At 45.0% G+C, this 15,464-nt stretch overlaps 2 protein-coding genes across 2 annotated transcripts; both read right to left on the reverse strand.

Moving 5' to 3' along the window:
- Nucleotides 1-1,827, reverse strand: LOC131701521 (zona pellucida sperm-binding protein 1-like). Its single transcript, XM_058999921.1, has 5 exons — nucleotides 1,617-1,827; nucleotides 1,238-1,418; nucleotides 997-1,138; nucleotides 541-616; nucleotides 1-163 (listed from the first exon to the last, which is right to left on the reverse strand). Exons 1-5 carry the CDS (start codon nucleotides 1,825-1,827, stop codon nucleotides 78-80), a joined length of 696 nt encoding a protein of 231 aa, XP_058855904.1. The 3' UTR covers nucleotides 1-77.
- Nucleotides 1,828-2,401: 574 nt separating this feature from the next.
- LOC131701615 (uncharacterized) lies at nucleotides 2,402-9,649 on the reverse strand. The gene is made up of 11 exons (XM_059000501.1): nucleotides 9,385-9,649; nucleotides 9,044-9,202; nucleotides 7,799-7,917; nucleotides 7,437-7,614; nucleotides 6,684-6,817; nucleotides 5,765-5,924; nucleotides 5,142-5,260; nucleotides 4,596-4,815; nucleotides 4,064-4,185; nucleotides 3,839-3,944; nucleotides 2,402-2,553 (listed from the first exon to the last, which is right to left on the reverse strand). Exons 1-11 carry the CDS (start codon nucleotides 9,632-9,634, stop codon nucleotides 2,402-2,404), a joined length of 1,719 nt encoding a protein of 572 aa, XP_058856484.1. The 5' UTR covers nucleotides 9,635-9,649.
- Between the last annotated feature and the right edge of the window lie 5,815 nt (nucleotides 9,650-15,464).

Genomic DNA, 15,464 nt, shown 5'->3' on the forward strand with positions numbered 1-15,464 from the left:
TGGGTTTGTTCTCTTTATTTGAAATGGTTACTGTAGTCTTAGGGCTGCGTTTCCTGCCTGGGCTCCGAGCTCCTTCACTAGCCTCCCTCCAGCAGCACCCTCCCCGGGCAGGGATTACCAGCACAGCGCAGTCTCATACTGGGGTCTATCGAGATGGGAGTATCTGAAGGAGGAGTTACAAGAGGCACAGTGCTGGGGTCAGAATACAGCATGCTGGGACAATCAGAAGCAACACAATGTACCAGAGTGAAGTACAAGCCAATAGAACTGCTGTTCAATAGTGTGAAGCACTAGATAGCAAGTACAAAATCACTACAATAAAAACCATGCAGTTCAAAATGCATCAGCAGCGCAGATCAAACAGAACACATGTATCTGAAATATTAGAACTATGGATAAAGTAAATGCATTACCAGCTACTATGCAAATGACACAAGACAGTGTTCCCCTTAATTCTCACACACGTGTGAACCCAATCAACAGAATCCCGAGTCAACGCTGGTCCTTTTCTAGAAGGATTTGATCCATTGTGCAACTCACCTCTCCCATCAAAGCAACCCTCATTGCAGACGCGCTGGTCTGGAGAACAGACTTCAGTGGAGCACATGAAGGAGATCTGAGATACAGGGGAGGAGGAGAGACTTGGTCAAAGCATATGGCACTGAATTTAGCAGGGACCGAAAAGAACTCCCATTGCCAGCAGCATCACCCATGCCAGGTTTTACTATGAGCTTGATTAGTGTAGAGGCAACAAGCTCAGGTGTGCAATTAAACCAATAGCAAAACCAGGAATGGACCCATCTGCTTTGGGAGGCTCTCAATCCGTGTCAGGAATACAATACAGATCTAAAATGCAGAAGACAAAAAGACTGCTAGTCTAAATGCTGGTCATGGAATTTCCACTGAAGACACTGGCAGTTGAGCGTTGTTACCGATGCAATACAGACCCGTGCAGAGCCAGGTCAGTCTGCAGAACCCCATTAATACCCCACCCACCTCCTCGTCCAGGGCTAGCCCACTGCTCAGGAACTGGAATGTCCGGAGACTGAAGCGTCGTCTGAATTTGGAGTGGGAGTGGGGGGGCTGGCCGTCGACGTGCAGCGAAGCAGAGCTGCCGTAATCCAGGACATTGGGACAACTGAGGGACGGAGACATTCAATCAGACGCGGTATAGGGTCAAAAAAAGGTTTATGGCACCGACAGTAATTCAGAACACATGTGTGTGATGGTCACTCACCCCTGGTACAGCAGCACCCACACAGCACTGGAGGAGCGTGGGTAAGCAATGCAGTAGTGCACCAGCAGAACCAGGCTGGGGTCAGTGGGGTTGATCAGACGCAGCTCAAGGTAAACTCTGCTCCCCAGGAGGAGACTCGCAGGCAGGCTGGAGGAGGGGTAGAACTGGGAGAAAGTCCCATCTGAGGGGACGAGACAGAGCGAACCAGCTTTCAGCATCTTATTAAGCGAGACATGGGGTTAGGAGCAGCTGCATCTCAGATCCGAGGAGAGATTTCACATGCATTGATAGAAAGTATCAAGAGTGTTTGATAACTTTGTTTGGTTTATAATAACCAGAGAGGAGATGGATAGATACCCCTCCAGGTGCCATGTCTCACCTTTAGCAATCTGTAACTGCACCTGAAACACCCCCAGGTGAGGGGCAGGGCGGAGGGCTGTGGGGGTCTTCACCAGGAACCCAGTGCTGGCCACGTTCCCTTTAGAATAACGACATTCCACAAGGAGACTGGGGGTAGAAAGAGAGTGGAGCACTGAACACAGTATAGTAGAAGGACGGTGTGTGATCCACACCATTACTAGAGGCTCCATCTAAAAGCAATGTATACCTGCAATAAGGGCAGGGCTCCGTCTATATACTTGCCTAAAGGGACTGTCGCTGGTTATGAGCCCGTAGGTCCACTGTCTGCGTTGGATCAAGCTCTGCACCTCAGCCAGGTACACTCTAGTCTCCCCCACAACCTGCACACAGAGAGTTACAATCCAGTGCATCACGTCACTGGTCCAATTAAATGTATGTGCCCAAAACTAATTACAGCCATTTGATATTTCATGCATCAAAAGGGTCAATTCTGAAGTGCTCCATTCAAACTTCTGAACAGGAACTCACAAAAGTTCGGGTCCCACAGCCAGTGACTGGGAATTTGAAGATGGCATAGTCTGGAGTGCAGAGAACTGGGAGGCAGGACTGGTCCCCAGCGAGCGCCAGACTGGCAGGGTTGACCTCAGGATTGAAAGACTTGCGGTAAACAGCAAACACAAACTGCTCGTCTGCCGTGCACACTGAGGAGAGAGAGATTTTGAATCCAATACAGGCTTTAACAGCCAAAAATGACCATAAACCCACAGAGGTTCACGCCACCAATGGATGCAAGAGGAAATCAGTCTATTGGAGGAGAGGAATGGGGTGCTTACTCTCTAGAGGGTAGAAGCAGCGGCGGGTTTTGGGGTTCATGCAGCAGCCTCTAGCCCGGCACAGCGCTGGAGAGAGCTTAGAGGGGCCACAGGGAAGCTGCTGCTCAGCTGGGATCAGACAGCCTGCAGGGAACAAGACAGGGAAGCAGATTTACCATTCAGAGTGTAGAGACAGCGGCTTGGGTTTGTATGGATTGCTGCTTTGAAGAGTAAAGGCCGCTATACAGACACAACAAGCGAAACTGCAGCGATTAATAAAACCGATACTGGAAGTACCACACCACAGGCAACACCAAACAGAACAGCTTCCATGCACGCGGTCCAGCAGGGTGAAGCCGTCTCCAGAATGACAGAGGAAACACCCAGAGCTTTGTGACAAGGACCGTAATAAGATTAAGACTATGGGAGTCCATTTCAAAAGGAACTGGATAAGCCTGGTATGTGCGACTTATTGTCACACATGTTGAAATACCGTCAGAGAAGACTCAATTTCAACATCATGTTGATGATTAGGTACCAGTCTTGTTCATTGTTTTGTCAACAGCAATTAGCTGGACAGACCAGCCAGTTCTCCAACTAGTCACATCACTTCTCGTGATACCACCGCCAATCTAAAAATCCACACCCAACCATTGCATCTGGTGTGGGGCAACCTCAAGTGTGTCACTCCCTCCACACCCCCAGAATCTGATACTCTTCAGGTGTACTGAAGGTCCTGCAACATGATCAACCAAGAAGAGATTTGTATTCTGTGGCAGTCCAATCACAAGTGAGCAGATGAGGGACAAACAGTTGAAGGCATTCTGCCTGGTCTGAAGGTCTGGAGTCATTTTAACCAATGAGTGTCAGATGTGCCCCTTGTTACGCAGGTGTCTAATCATTAGTGAGGCAGGACAAATGTAAGGCTAAGCAGTGCAAGAAAAACTGAATTGTGTGCAAGAGATTAGAGGCAGTTCATTACATTGATAACTAGTTAAAATATCAAACAAATGCATGCAGCCACTGACAAAAGAATACAGAACGGACTGTGTACAAGTAGTGTGGAGAGTTACTTTACAGTAGCTATTCATAAAGCCCCAACCTCAAAAAAGCTACACAATGCATCCATCTATTTAGCTTACTCAAAGCTTTGTTTCTTTTCTGTATTCAGAATGTTTATAGATTGCAGTCTTTTGGATCAAAACAGCACTACACGAATTACAAGGTTACAAAACAAATGTTACATTAAAAAACACACTTGCTGTTCTGCTACCCCAGTGGATTGTCACTGCACACCACTGGGTTTTGCTACGAGTTTAATAAACACACCCAAGCTTGTTAGCTATATCCTGGGGATAAGCAAGCTCTGATCAAAAGCTGGAATAGGTGAAATTGCTGTGCAATGGGAGGAGGGAGTTCATTAACCCACCTTCTTGGGGGATGGGATTTGGGGGTACAGGGCAGGATGATACCGTCACCTCCCTCTGGTCAGAGGAGTAGGGGGTGAAGAGCACCGTCAGGACATACAAGTTATTCTAGAACACAAGGAGGGAGAGGGGAGACATTGGCACTATAGAAAAACACACATCCAGCAACACAAATGGACCGACACACACTAGCCCTGCTGCACCCAGTCCTGGCTTCCAGCTCTTACCAAGGTCTTGACATGGCAGGCTGTGTAAGACACTGTCAAGACGGTCTTTCCAGCCTTCTCCTCTAGAGTGTAGCCACACGCACTTGGTGCAGACTGCACCCCAACCAAATTATTGGAGTCATCTACAAAAAGATGTAAACAAAGCCTGGGTTAGGGCCATCCATCACCCATTGCCACAGTGCTGAATGTAAAATCATAGCATCAGTAACAAAGCCTTGATCTACATCCACTGCATGCAGCACAGACTGCCTCCATGCAGCCCCAGATACAGACACTCAATAGCTTGTGCCAAAGTTCCTGAACAAGTTTATTGGACCAGCTGTTCGACGTGTAAAAATGTTAGTGTGAAACACAGCAAGCTTCCATACACCCCCCAGATACAGATAGTCAATAGGTTTATAAAATCAGCATTACAATAAACCAAGACAAAAGCATGAAGACTCTCAGCAGCTTAAGCTAGAACGAGTCTCAATTTGAAAGTGCTCACATGACAATCATGGCTTGGACAGTCAAAAGCCAGCCCCAGACTCACCCTTGACTTTGACCAGATCGAGGGGACCGGCAGGCAGCAGCACCGTCATGCACCCCTCACTGCAGGAGACCGAGACACCAGCAGGGAGGGGAGGGAGAGAGGGAGGAGGGAGGATCTCACGCTTAGCCAAGACACGGCACTTCATATGCCTCAAGCGAGTTACCTCGTTTACATCAGAGAAGGAAACGGACAGAGAGTAGTGGACATGGCCTTCAATGTTCTACAAAGAGAAATAAGGGTTACACACAACAAGTCCCCCAAAAAATGCATGATTTACCATTGCCAAGGACTAGGCTCAGTGAAAGCATGGCATGATCAGACATTACCACACTTTAGCATGCTTTCACTGGGAAACTGAAGGGTTAGTTTTACCCTGCTCTGGTTTTTTTGTGTACCGTTTCTAATGCTTCCCAAATGCTTTCACTGTACTTTTACACACTGCTGAGCTGTTACTGTGGGCAAGAAATATGCAGGAATTGCACAGGTGTGCCAAGTTCAACTACAGGGTCTGAAGGGATCCCTGCTTGCTCACACCGACAGCCTCACCTGTTTCAGCACATCACAAGCATCGTAAGGAGCCATAAAGTAGTTCTTCCCAATCCCCTGGACCAGCCCATAGCCACAGCTGCCATTGGCCTTCACAGCAACCAGGCTGTTCTTCCCATCTACAAGGACAGGAGGAGGTGGGTTAAGCTATGGCACTCATTCCATTGGGAGGGTAACTTGCCAATGGATCTCCTGTGATTTATGCAAGTATAACCAAGGATCCAATACTAGTCTCACTAGGAGTTGAATAAGACACCCCTGAGCTGGATACCTACACTGTGGCTAATGAAGCTCATAGTAACTACTATGCAATAGGAGTCTTGCTGCACTCCCTACAACATGATCACTAACCCCCATCCACCCCCTTTAGAAGGCGTGCTGACCATCTCCAAAATCCATTCCAACTCTTATAAGCTTTGACACCAGGGATGGAAATAACACTCCCATCGCATAGCAGTTTCATCTATTCCTGGTGTCACTAGGAGTTTAAGACATGTGAACTTGTTCCCTATACACAGTGGCTAATCAAGCTCTTGGTAAAGCCTGGAATGGGTGCACTGCTATTGCATTCATGATTAAGAGCAAGAGGCTTTGCAAACCAGCCCCTCCCACTGCAGACTCACCCAGGATGAAGACCTGGTCTAGTGGCCCCTCTGGCAGATCTGTACTCATGCTGGAGGGGCCACAGACAGCAGGGGGTTCGAATGGGAGACACCTCTGCTCTATAGAGCCTGGCCGTCCCTCCGCGTCCTTGTACGTCACATGGAAGACCAGGGTATTGTTCTAGGAGGAAGAGACACAGGTTAGAATAGCGCCTTGAGCCTGCTTTTGACTGTTACAGTAGCATCAGGGGAGAGAAGCTTTTCTTGCCCAAATATTAAATCATTGTTGTAGGAACATTTGACTGGACTAGGACAGACATCGATCATGCACCAGATTTGCCAAAGACTAGATTAAGCTATAATTGCAGACTTTACCACTGCAAAAGCACAGAGGTTAGTTTAACTGTCCGAGTTTCTACAATTGCTGTAGTAAATTGTAACATTTAATTGTCAGTCCTTATTTGGAGGACAGGCTTCACTTTGTCATTGAGTATTTAACTCATCTACCCGTTTCACTTTAACATTGATACTGTAATTGTTAGCCATAAACACCCAAGGTACCAAATTACAAATACAACTTGTGTTCAGATATTTAAAACTACATGTTGATACTTAATGGGTTAAGGGAAATTCTGTGAATTAGTGAAGCATCTTTCAACATCAAATCTTGTGCAATTGCCTTCCTTAACGGCCCCAGCTATAAGGGCTGCAGGGCTGAGCGCTGTTCAGTGGTTGCTCCTATAAAACACCTGAAGTGAATTCCCTCCCTTGGAGTTCAAGGGTGTTGCAGAAAACAGCTTGAAAAACATTGGAGTCAATATCCCAGTCAAGGGAAACATGTATCCTTGTTAAGCTTCACCAAGGGGTTTTATGCCAATGGCCGCTGGTCCTTGGTTGAGATTATTGAAGGACACAGTAAGCGCATCCTTTGACCTTGTACCTGTGTTTGGAGAGGACAGCCTTCATCCTTAGCATAGTAAGAGATTGTGAGCACATTCCTCCCGTCTCCCTTCATCAGGTAGAAAGCACATTCATCTGGGGCGTCTTTGATCAGCATCTCCAAACCAGACCGGTCTGAGAAAAACACAACATATGAGAAGCAATATCAAGCTTCATGCAAATGTGAAATACTAGAAGTCACTCAAGTCAAAACAAATATTCCAAAATGAGAAGTCAATGTTGAGAGACTGCTAGGGGAACTGTACCCCCCCCCCCTTACTGTGTATTAAAAAGGAGTCAAGATATGATATTGCAATAGGTGTATATAGTTTGTATCATGATACAAGACCACAGCATAGCTCACTACTCAATCTACAGCTCCCAGCACCACTCACCATTGCTGCAGGTGCATAGGCATGATGGGAGCGGACCATGTTCTCTTTACACAATGTAAAGTGAGAAGTCTGGATCGTTTGAGATACCACAGCTCCACACACCGTAGTTAGTGTTTCTTGAATGAAGGGTGTGTCATAACTGCTAGGATCATACCACTATCCCAGTCTCAATGTAATAGCCACTAAATGATTGTTTGATCTCATTAGGCATCTACAAGTAGACCATCACATTGATACAGATCGTACCACACCTTCATATCTATACGGTCGTGACATTAGTGTCTTGTTGCAGCCCTTGTGTTCAGATTCAGGAAGAACACGAGACATGCAGAACAGAATTTAACAAATCAGGGTCTCACCCGAGATTGTGACCTCCTCTAGGGGTCCCTCTGGCAGTTCAAAGGTCACAGTGGTGACCCCACAGGCTGCATTGGGAAGAGGTTTGGGGGTGCTCTGTGGACACCTCATCACCAGCCCTGCACCCCCAGCCCTTGGGAAGAACACGGTGAGCACAAAGGAGGAGATCCCGTTGATTTCCTAAAAGGAACAAGACAGTAACACCAGTTATAGTTGACCTGCTATTTCTACCACGGTGCCCAACATCAATTATTAAAACAGAGTTTATTCATTAGTCTAGTGATTGAGGAGCATCCTGTTGGATGCAGAGTCTCTGAATTCTCCAAACCCACAAACACAATAAAAAGGAGTTGAAGCAACTTACCTGTATCTTCACGTTGCAGCCCTTGAATGACGTAGTGAACAAGCTGTAGCCCCCACTAAACGTCACGCTGTACTTGCAAAACCCGGCCAGGCTCGCCACTGGAAGGAGGTGATTCTTCACTAAAAGAAATATAGAAACATTGTGCGATGTCATCCATCACGGGAGAGAGAGAGCGACAGCAACAGAGAGGTGTGGTACACATTAACCTGTCAAAACCCAGCCCCTCACAGGCAATTTCAGCCTGGGGGGCTGTGCCCTTAAATAAATCACAATATCTTCCAAAGTATAGACAGCACAGGCATGGTTCAGGGCTTGAATTCAAGGTAACCCCTTGGGCATCAAGACTAAAACCTCAGGCGTGAAAAGTCTTACTCAGTACCACATTGGAAGGAGATATCCAGAAAAAATACAGAAAAAAAAATTCTCATTTTTATGTTCTATAGTGATTTTTTCAACTTGTAGCACATGAAAAGAGCCAGATTTTTTCCAGTGCTTCACCAACATGTACTATACTGGGTAAAAATTTGGAACGATTTGAACAAAGGGATCAAATTCTACAGGAGTTTTTACAAAGCTAAGCCCAAGGGTCCCCAAACCTCTCCAAAAATAAACATTGTGTAAATCTTTATGTCCAGTGATACACTATGTTCTAAAAGGGATGTTAGCTCCACACAACCATCTGAAAGGGGCATGTTGTAACTGGGTTATCTAACACTGTAAACCTGTATGATAGTGGCTGAGCTAGTGTCTTGTTTGTAGTGATGTGTGCAGTAGTCAATCACAGCGTATCATTTTCTGGCGTTAGACGGGTACGCGCACCACATTCTGACGAGGAAACACTTTGTCGCTACACCGGGACCACGTGCCCGAAGTTTAACGTAAACATGCGATTTATTGCCATCTAGTAGCAGGACGGAGGCGGGTCTATTAAACACAGACCAGATTCCAACAATACAAGTGGGAATGCTGTCATCTGAAATGTATGTTCCAGGATGTGCCAGGTTTCAATATCTACTCGATTCAAGGAAGTACAACAAACATTACAGATGTCAAATATCCAGCTAATATTTTACTGTATTTAGAATAAAATTACTTTTGGTCAACTAGCTACACTGCATTTTAAATTGTAAGACTCGCACCATTTCGTGCTGTACTCCAATCATACATAAACCAGTATGTATGTATATTATATACATAAATACATAAGCATTGTATGGAGTCGCCGAGGCCCCTCCTCGCCCTCACCTCGCACACGGAGCGCCTTCACGCCAGTGCCGGGTAACTTGAGTGTCATTCTATCCTCGTAGCAGGTTAATCCGGGATCCTCCGGTTTAAGGGCCGGGCCGGCGGAGGCTGTCTCGCCGCCGTCATCGTCCTCGCTTGGGCGAGGAGTGTGGAAGGAGTCTAGCGGGAGGAGGAACGAGAGGAAGCAAAGTTAACCGGTAGAGAATCACTGCAGAGGGACGCACCATGTCTATCTGTTTGTAACGAAGGCACTGTGCAATGCAGGTGGAACTGAGCACATTTAAAAACAAACTGACAGAAAAAACAAAACAAAACAGTAAGCCTCCTTTCTGGCGCCTCACCGAGGTTGGGAGTCGCATTCCCGGGCTGCAGCAGCGGGTTCTCCCCGGTCCAAGACAAGGCGGCCCGGCCGAATCCAAGCAGCAAGCCCGCCACAAGTAAGCAAGGCGGCAGCATCCTCTGCCCGCTCCGACACATTGGTGTTGTTTTCCCGCAGCCACTTGTCGCTCCAGTCCCTGCAGTCAGGCTGTATCCTCGCTTACTGCGCTCTGGGTGTTTATAAGAGGTGTCGAGACCGCGCGAGGGCTTCATTGACGCTCCAATCGGGTTCCACGCGCCAGCATTCTCACGCGGGTTTTTTTCCTTCTCTGCTTTCAGTTTTGTTTTATTTTATTTAAGTGAAAAAAAACACATTTTTTTGGGGGGGGGATTTTAGCCATGGCAGGTAAACAATTCAGTCATGCAATGCACACTATCTTTATATGGTGTTGAATAACATTGTTTGGTTCAGACGTGAGTTAAAAACAATTCACGATATTCATTTTTTCTCACCATTAACACGTGATAATAAATGTACATACACCGCGTGGTTTCCCGCCGCCAGTGTAACATGGAAACCCGCACGGTTTACCGCTTTCCGCTTTCCGCTGCCAGTGTAATCAGCCCTTAACTCCTGTCTGTCTGTGATCGGGTGATCTGAGCACGGGTTTTAATTGGAGGAGCGACCCACATCCTCCCGCCCCTTCTAAAGCGCGGCTGTATTGCAGTTGTATGAGTGAGGATTGAAATTGCTTCGTTTTGCCTCGCATCAGTGGTAAGAAACAGATCTGAAGGGAAATTGAAATTGCTAATAAGAACAGGTCATTTCATTTGGCAGTAGAGCATTACATTTGAGATGACATATCTGAAGGGAAAATGCGAAACTTTAATTGTAGCGCATACTAGAGGACAGGGCAGGGAGTCTTAGCTCAAAAACAAAAATGACGTTGCTGGTTGTTGCTATGGTAAGACGAGGCGCAATGTACTGTGTGTGTTTTTCCCCCACTGTAAGCAGTTACCTCACTAATGCAGTAACAGCCTTTCAGAATGTCAAAAAGTACAGACTGACATTTCTATTAATGGACCTTCCCTATCAAGTGCACAGCAAAAGAGATGTTTTATGTGACAGAACTGTGACCTCATTTACGGTCAAAAGGACAGGACAAATCAGAAGGCGGGGTACAGTAATTTCAATATAGTTTGTGGGTATAGCAAGCAATGATGTCAATTTGGCTTATTGTGATAAGAGGAATCCAGTGACAATTGTTGTAACATTATTTGGAAAATATTTCAATTCTTTGAATATCAATTCTGAAATACTTTTATACCAGGATGTTCTGAAAAAGTCAAATTCAGAGACTATTCTTGATGTGCAAACATCAGATAAATGTCAGACAAAATAGCTGATTATTAAAATGTCTCTATACCGGAATACTGTAACTGCATTTAAATAAGATCCTCGCAATGCAAAGACATCCTCAGAATAGAATGACATCGTCACAGCACAGTGACATCAATGCTATTCTGTGTGTCACTTGGACATGAAGGATATTCTTTCCAGTTGTGATTATTTATGAGGTCATTACTTTAGAACTATACAGGAACACTGATAGAAAACATGGGATTATTTATAAGATCAAAAAGAGCTCTTTTGGATATTGTTTAAAAAAAATGTTTCCCTATTAATCCTAAATAATTCCTAATTGGTGCGTCCTGGTGTTCACTTTCCAAGCTTTCCCTATTCTTATTGAAGAATAATGACTAAGATCCCATTTATTTTCAGATTTATTCTAAGAATGAAGTGTTTCTGATCCCAGGCTGAATGTATGATGAGATTGTCTTTTAGAGTGATGTTGTTTTAGGGATGTGAAATCACTGCTGTCTGTTTCTGCTCATCTTGCCAGGACACTCTTGTAAAAGAGGCCTCACTCTCACTGGGTTTTTCCCTGGTTAAAGAGTAAATAAATAAATAAATCCCAATTTCTACTTCTGTTTGGCATGTTAAATAAAATATCTAAATTATGTTCATGTAGGTTTTTTTTTAATTATGTCTCAATCCTAAAATTGTAGGTGATGCTAAACTTTTGGCCAGTGCTGTAGGCAGTTCTGTTAAACTTCCATGTAGATTTAATGCTAGGCAGGGGTGTCCAATCACGGTCCTGGAGGGCCATTCCACTCCAGGGTTAATGAGACAATGAACTACTTCAGGGTCTGGCTGGAGGTTTCATTGGTTCAGTTAAACCATAGAACCGGGTTGGAACAAAGACCAGGAGTGGAACAGCCCTCCAGGGCCATGATTGGCCACTGCCATAACTTGTGTAATAAAGTAAGAGTCCCTTTCCCTTTGAAGTGAATGTTTTGCTATTTTTCCCCCCATTGTTTTAACAGTTAGAAGAATGAAAGGAAAATGATGAACAGAGTTGATGAAGTTTCACCACTGCTGTGCGCTGTCAAATTCATCGATGAGATTATCCAAAAAGCCACCAGGGAGCTTCCGAAAGAGCAATTGAAAGGTGAACCTGACCAGAAGTCCCTGAGCCCCAGCGTGACATCTCAGGGCCCTGACAAAGAGCTGGGCGAGGGAATGAAACATCTGCCTCAATTTAATGTGGACTGCAAAGTGCCTCAGCGCGTTGGCAGTGAGGACAGCGGCCTCTGCATGCGTAGGAGCACAGGAGGGTGCACCCCCAACCATCAGAAGAGACCCCCATGAAAACCAGACGCAGCATGCCAGCGGCAGCAACGGATTCTGCAGAGGAGGGAAATAAGAGCTGCCCCACTCAATGAGGAGAACCTGGTTCTACAAAGCCTGGAGACCTCTCCACAACATCCCGGAGGAAGAAAATCACAGCACCGCTCTGCAGGGGGGAGAGGGGCAGGGGAGAGACCAGGAGGTGGGACAGCAAGACCCAGAGGATCCCAAAGGGATGGGAAGCCTCTGTGAAAGAGATGAGGAGGAGAAAGTCAGCGCCGTGGAGCCTTTGAAGGAACAGCTGGCCAGTGAGAAAGAAAGGGGGTTTGGATGGTTTAAAAACATTTCCAAGAAAAACCAGACGGAGGAGAAAAAGATGCTGCTGGTGCTTCTGCATCTAGGGAGGGCGGCAAACAAAAACAAGAAAGGCAATTACAACTGCATGAAGAACAAGACAAAACAAGTATTGTGAGACAAACCAATGGAAAAGGGACATCAAACAAAGGCCAAATAAGAAGATGGTGAGACAGCAATGGAAATAAAGAAAAACTAAATAGAAAGATGGGATAAAGTGGAGAAAAATAAATAAAAGGTGAAATAAAACCAGTGAAAATGAAGAACTATAAGAACAAGACAAAGGGTGAAATAAAGCAAATAAACATGAAGGCAAATACAGAAAGAAGAGAAAGCAAAGGAAAATACAAAAAGAAAAATGGAAGATGGAACGGTTCTTTAAACACCTGTGTATTTTCCAAGGTGTTTTTTTTATCGAAATGTTCTTCCAGTGACTTCCACTTTTTTGTTTGTTTACATCTGTATTCAAAATTCTGATATTTGTAAGTGATCAGTGATATTAACTCACCTAAAATACACATTCCTAGGAGAAGCTGTTCAAAGCAAAATGTACTACTTATAGCAATCAGCAGGAATACAATATCCTTAAACTAATCAACTTAAGCACTCCATTATACTATCTGTCCTGTAAAATAAGAGAATGAGGCTGTGTTTCCTATACTTTAAATAACCATGCATTACCTGTGTGTGCATTCTATACAACTCTGCAGCTGCTGTGCTTGTGAAAGAAAATGAACACAATTCCATATGAATCCAATCCGGGGGTGTGCGCCTCTTCCTTTAAACTGCTTCCACGCAGCACAGTATTTTGTTTTGCACTGCAGCTGTGTGTTAGATCTGTTCTTTCCCAGCTCATTTTATTGCAACTGTAATTATTAAAAACATCTATTTTAAAATACAGAACATTTGAAATCAATTTTAAATAGTACCGTGATTGATACCATAACTGATTGAGGACTAAAACATTTGTTTGTTTTGAGTACAATATGAAATAAGATGCAACAAGTTAGGATTACAACAATGTACATCTACAATAACATACTGGTAATGCAATAGTGCTTCAGTGGAAAATCTGGTAGCATGCTGATGAGGTCAGCAGAGTGCAGGATGTAAGAGGGTGGATCTACACAGCTGGCTCTGGAGGTAGAAGGCAGTGACACGCAGCAGTCCTGAAGCTCATGTAGGGGTGTAACAGGGGAGATCTGGACTGACTGTCTGGCACATCCGTATTACTGCAGGTAGAGGGCAGCAGTCTCGTGGGATCCGCCTGTCGGCCATGGCGATGACACGGAGAGGTGGGGAAGAGTGTGTGTGTGCTTTCCCTCTCTCTGAGTGGCGGGCCTTGGGAGACTGCTCGGCCCATAAGAACTGGCTTGGTTATGCGCTCGGGTGGCCGGGTTGGGGAAAGTACAGTGTCGCTGGCAGAAGAGGCCAGCGTGAAATAAGGAGCAGGCGAGCCCGACTGAGGGGACAGCCTTCTGTAAAAATAATTTACAAAATAACAGACACAATTACCTACCCGAGGGGACGTGTATAGATATAAGGGGAACCCTGGCCAACCCCAGTGTATAAGCACAGCGGAGTGTAGGACGGAGACCCGTGCTGACCGGCTTAGCGGCAGTGGGGGCACTGCATAAGCAGCACTTTTGTTTGTAGTTTTATTACTGTGTTTTATTTTCCCTTTTTCTTTCGCCTTCTGTTTTCATTATTACTTTTGAGCACTTGAAGGCGCACAGAGTTGGCTACCTGTGTTGGTAACCCCGTGGTCCTGGTTTACTGTCGGCAGTATCCAGACCACGGACAACAGCGCCCTCTGCGGGCTAAAGTAAATAAAACAATTAAGAAAAATCTATAAATCTGGGCACCTGTGCAGTGTTTCCAAATAGTCTTCTGTCTCCTGTGTCAGTGAATACCCTCACCCTTCCACAAGGGGATTCCATATTTTGCTCAAAACTATACTGTTAAACCCCTTTAATGTAGGTCTGTGTTACTGCAATCCCTGTCTGTACCTAGCAGAGTTTAGGACCCAGGTGAGTGCTGTGGCAGGCATGCATTCCGCATACAAGGCAAGCTCACACACTTTACCATCTACTATGGCTGCACAGGCAATAAACACTCCACAATCTAAAGCACTGCTGAAAAAAAAGATACTTTCTGTAAACTATGCAGGACATGGGAGCAAGAATGTTTGTGGTACAAGAGTTCACAGAAAAACAAATTTATACACACAGCCCATTACATGTTGTGACTAGTTCAACTAGATATGTTCCCAGACTCACACACTGCAAAGTATTCTGCAGGAAAGTCTGAACATCACAAATAGTGAAGAATGTTCATTACAAGTTAAGCATCAACATGGTTTAGAAATGCAGATTCATAACATGTGTTTATATGCAGCAGAGTTTATTTCAAATAGAAGATGGTCAAGGAAAAGTTAGATTGATCCACCACACAACTCCAGTGTTATGAACATTGGAATACCCCCTTTTTTATTGTTAAAGTAGGTGCCATAGCCCATCCTTATGGCAAGGTCAACATGCAGAACCAAACTCACCCGTTAGGTTTGTTCTGGGATATGTAACACCAATTGCTTATGCTTTGCAAAATCAACTACAGTGGACCCACTCACAAAAGTATTGGCTGCTGCCAAACCAGCAACCTCCAATCTAACAAGGGCCAAGACAGAATCAGATAGTGAAGCATGTCAAAAGGAAACCACCTTCAAAAAAGCAGTTAAGGAGCACAGTCTCATTTCACCAATTATGAGGGGAATAGTTGTATGTCTGTCTTGCATAGGGATTCACTGCAGACCACAGATTTAAGATTACAAAAAAAAAAATCCCTTACGATGGGAAGTTGCCCTGGATAAGGGCGTCTGCCAAGAAAAATAATAAAGCTCAACATTGACACATGCGAAACAGCATTGTAATTTGAATTGCAGCAAACAATTCTGCTGTAATTAATTCATGAATTGCCTGCCAGATCAGAACATTTTTGCAGTGTTGAAATTCTGGGGTGGAGAGAGTGTTACAATGAAGACACAGCACAGCAGAAATG

This window comes from Acipenser ruthenus, chromosome 25 (assembly GCF_902713425.1).
Source record: "Acipenser ruthenus chromosome 25, fAciRut3.2 maternal haplotype, whole genome shotgun sequence".
NCBI classification, from domain to species: Eukaryota; Metazoa; Chordata; class Actinopteri; order Acipenseriformes; family Acipenseridae; genus Acipenser; species Acipenser ruthenus.

Excerpts from the sequence above, each read along its gene's own strand:
- LOC131701615 (XM_059000501.1), bottom strand. The coding sequence starts at position 9,634 with ATGAAGCCCTCGCGCGGTCTCGACACCTCTTATAAACACCCAGAGCGC. Across the intron at positions 4,186-4,595 it reads CGATCTGGTCAAAGTCAAGG|ATGACTCCAATAATTTGGTT; the intron begins GTGAGTCTGGGG and ends ATCTTTTTGTAG. Across the intron at positions 3,945-4,063 it reads CCTGCCATGTCAAGACCTTG|AATAACTTGTATGTCCTGAC; the intron begins GTAAGAGCTGGA and ends CTTGTGTTCTAG.
- LOC131701521 (XM_058999921.1), bottom strand. The coding sequence starts at position 1,827 with ATGGAGCCTCTAGTAATGGTGTGGATCACACACCGTCCTTCTACTATA. Across the intron at positions 1,419-1,616 it reads GCAGTTACAGATTGCTAAAG|ATGGGACTTTCTCCCAGTTC; the intron begins GTGAGACATGGC and ends TCGTCCCCTCAG. Across the intron at positions 164-540 it reads GGGTTGCTTTGATGGGAGAG|ATACTCCCATCTCGATAGAC; the intron begins GTGAGTTGCACA and ends CTCCTCCTTCAG.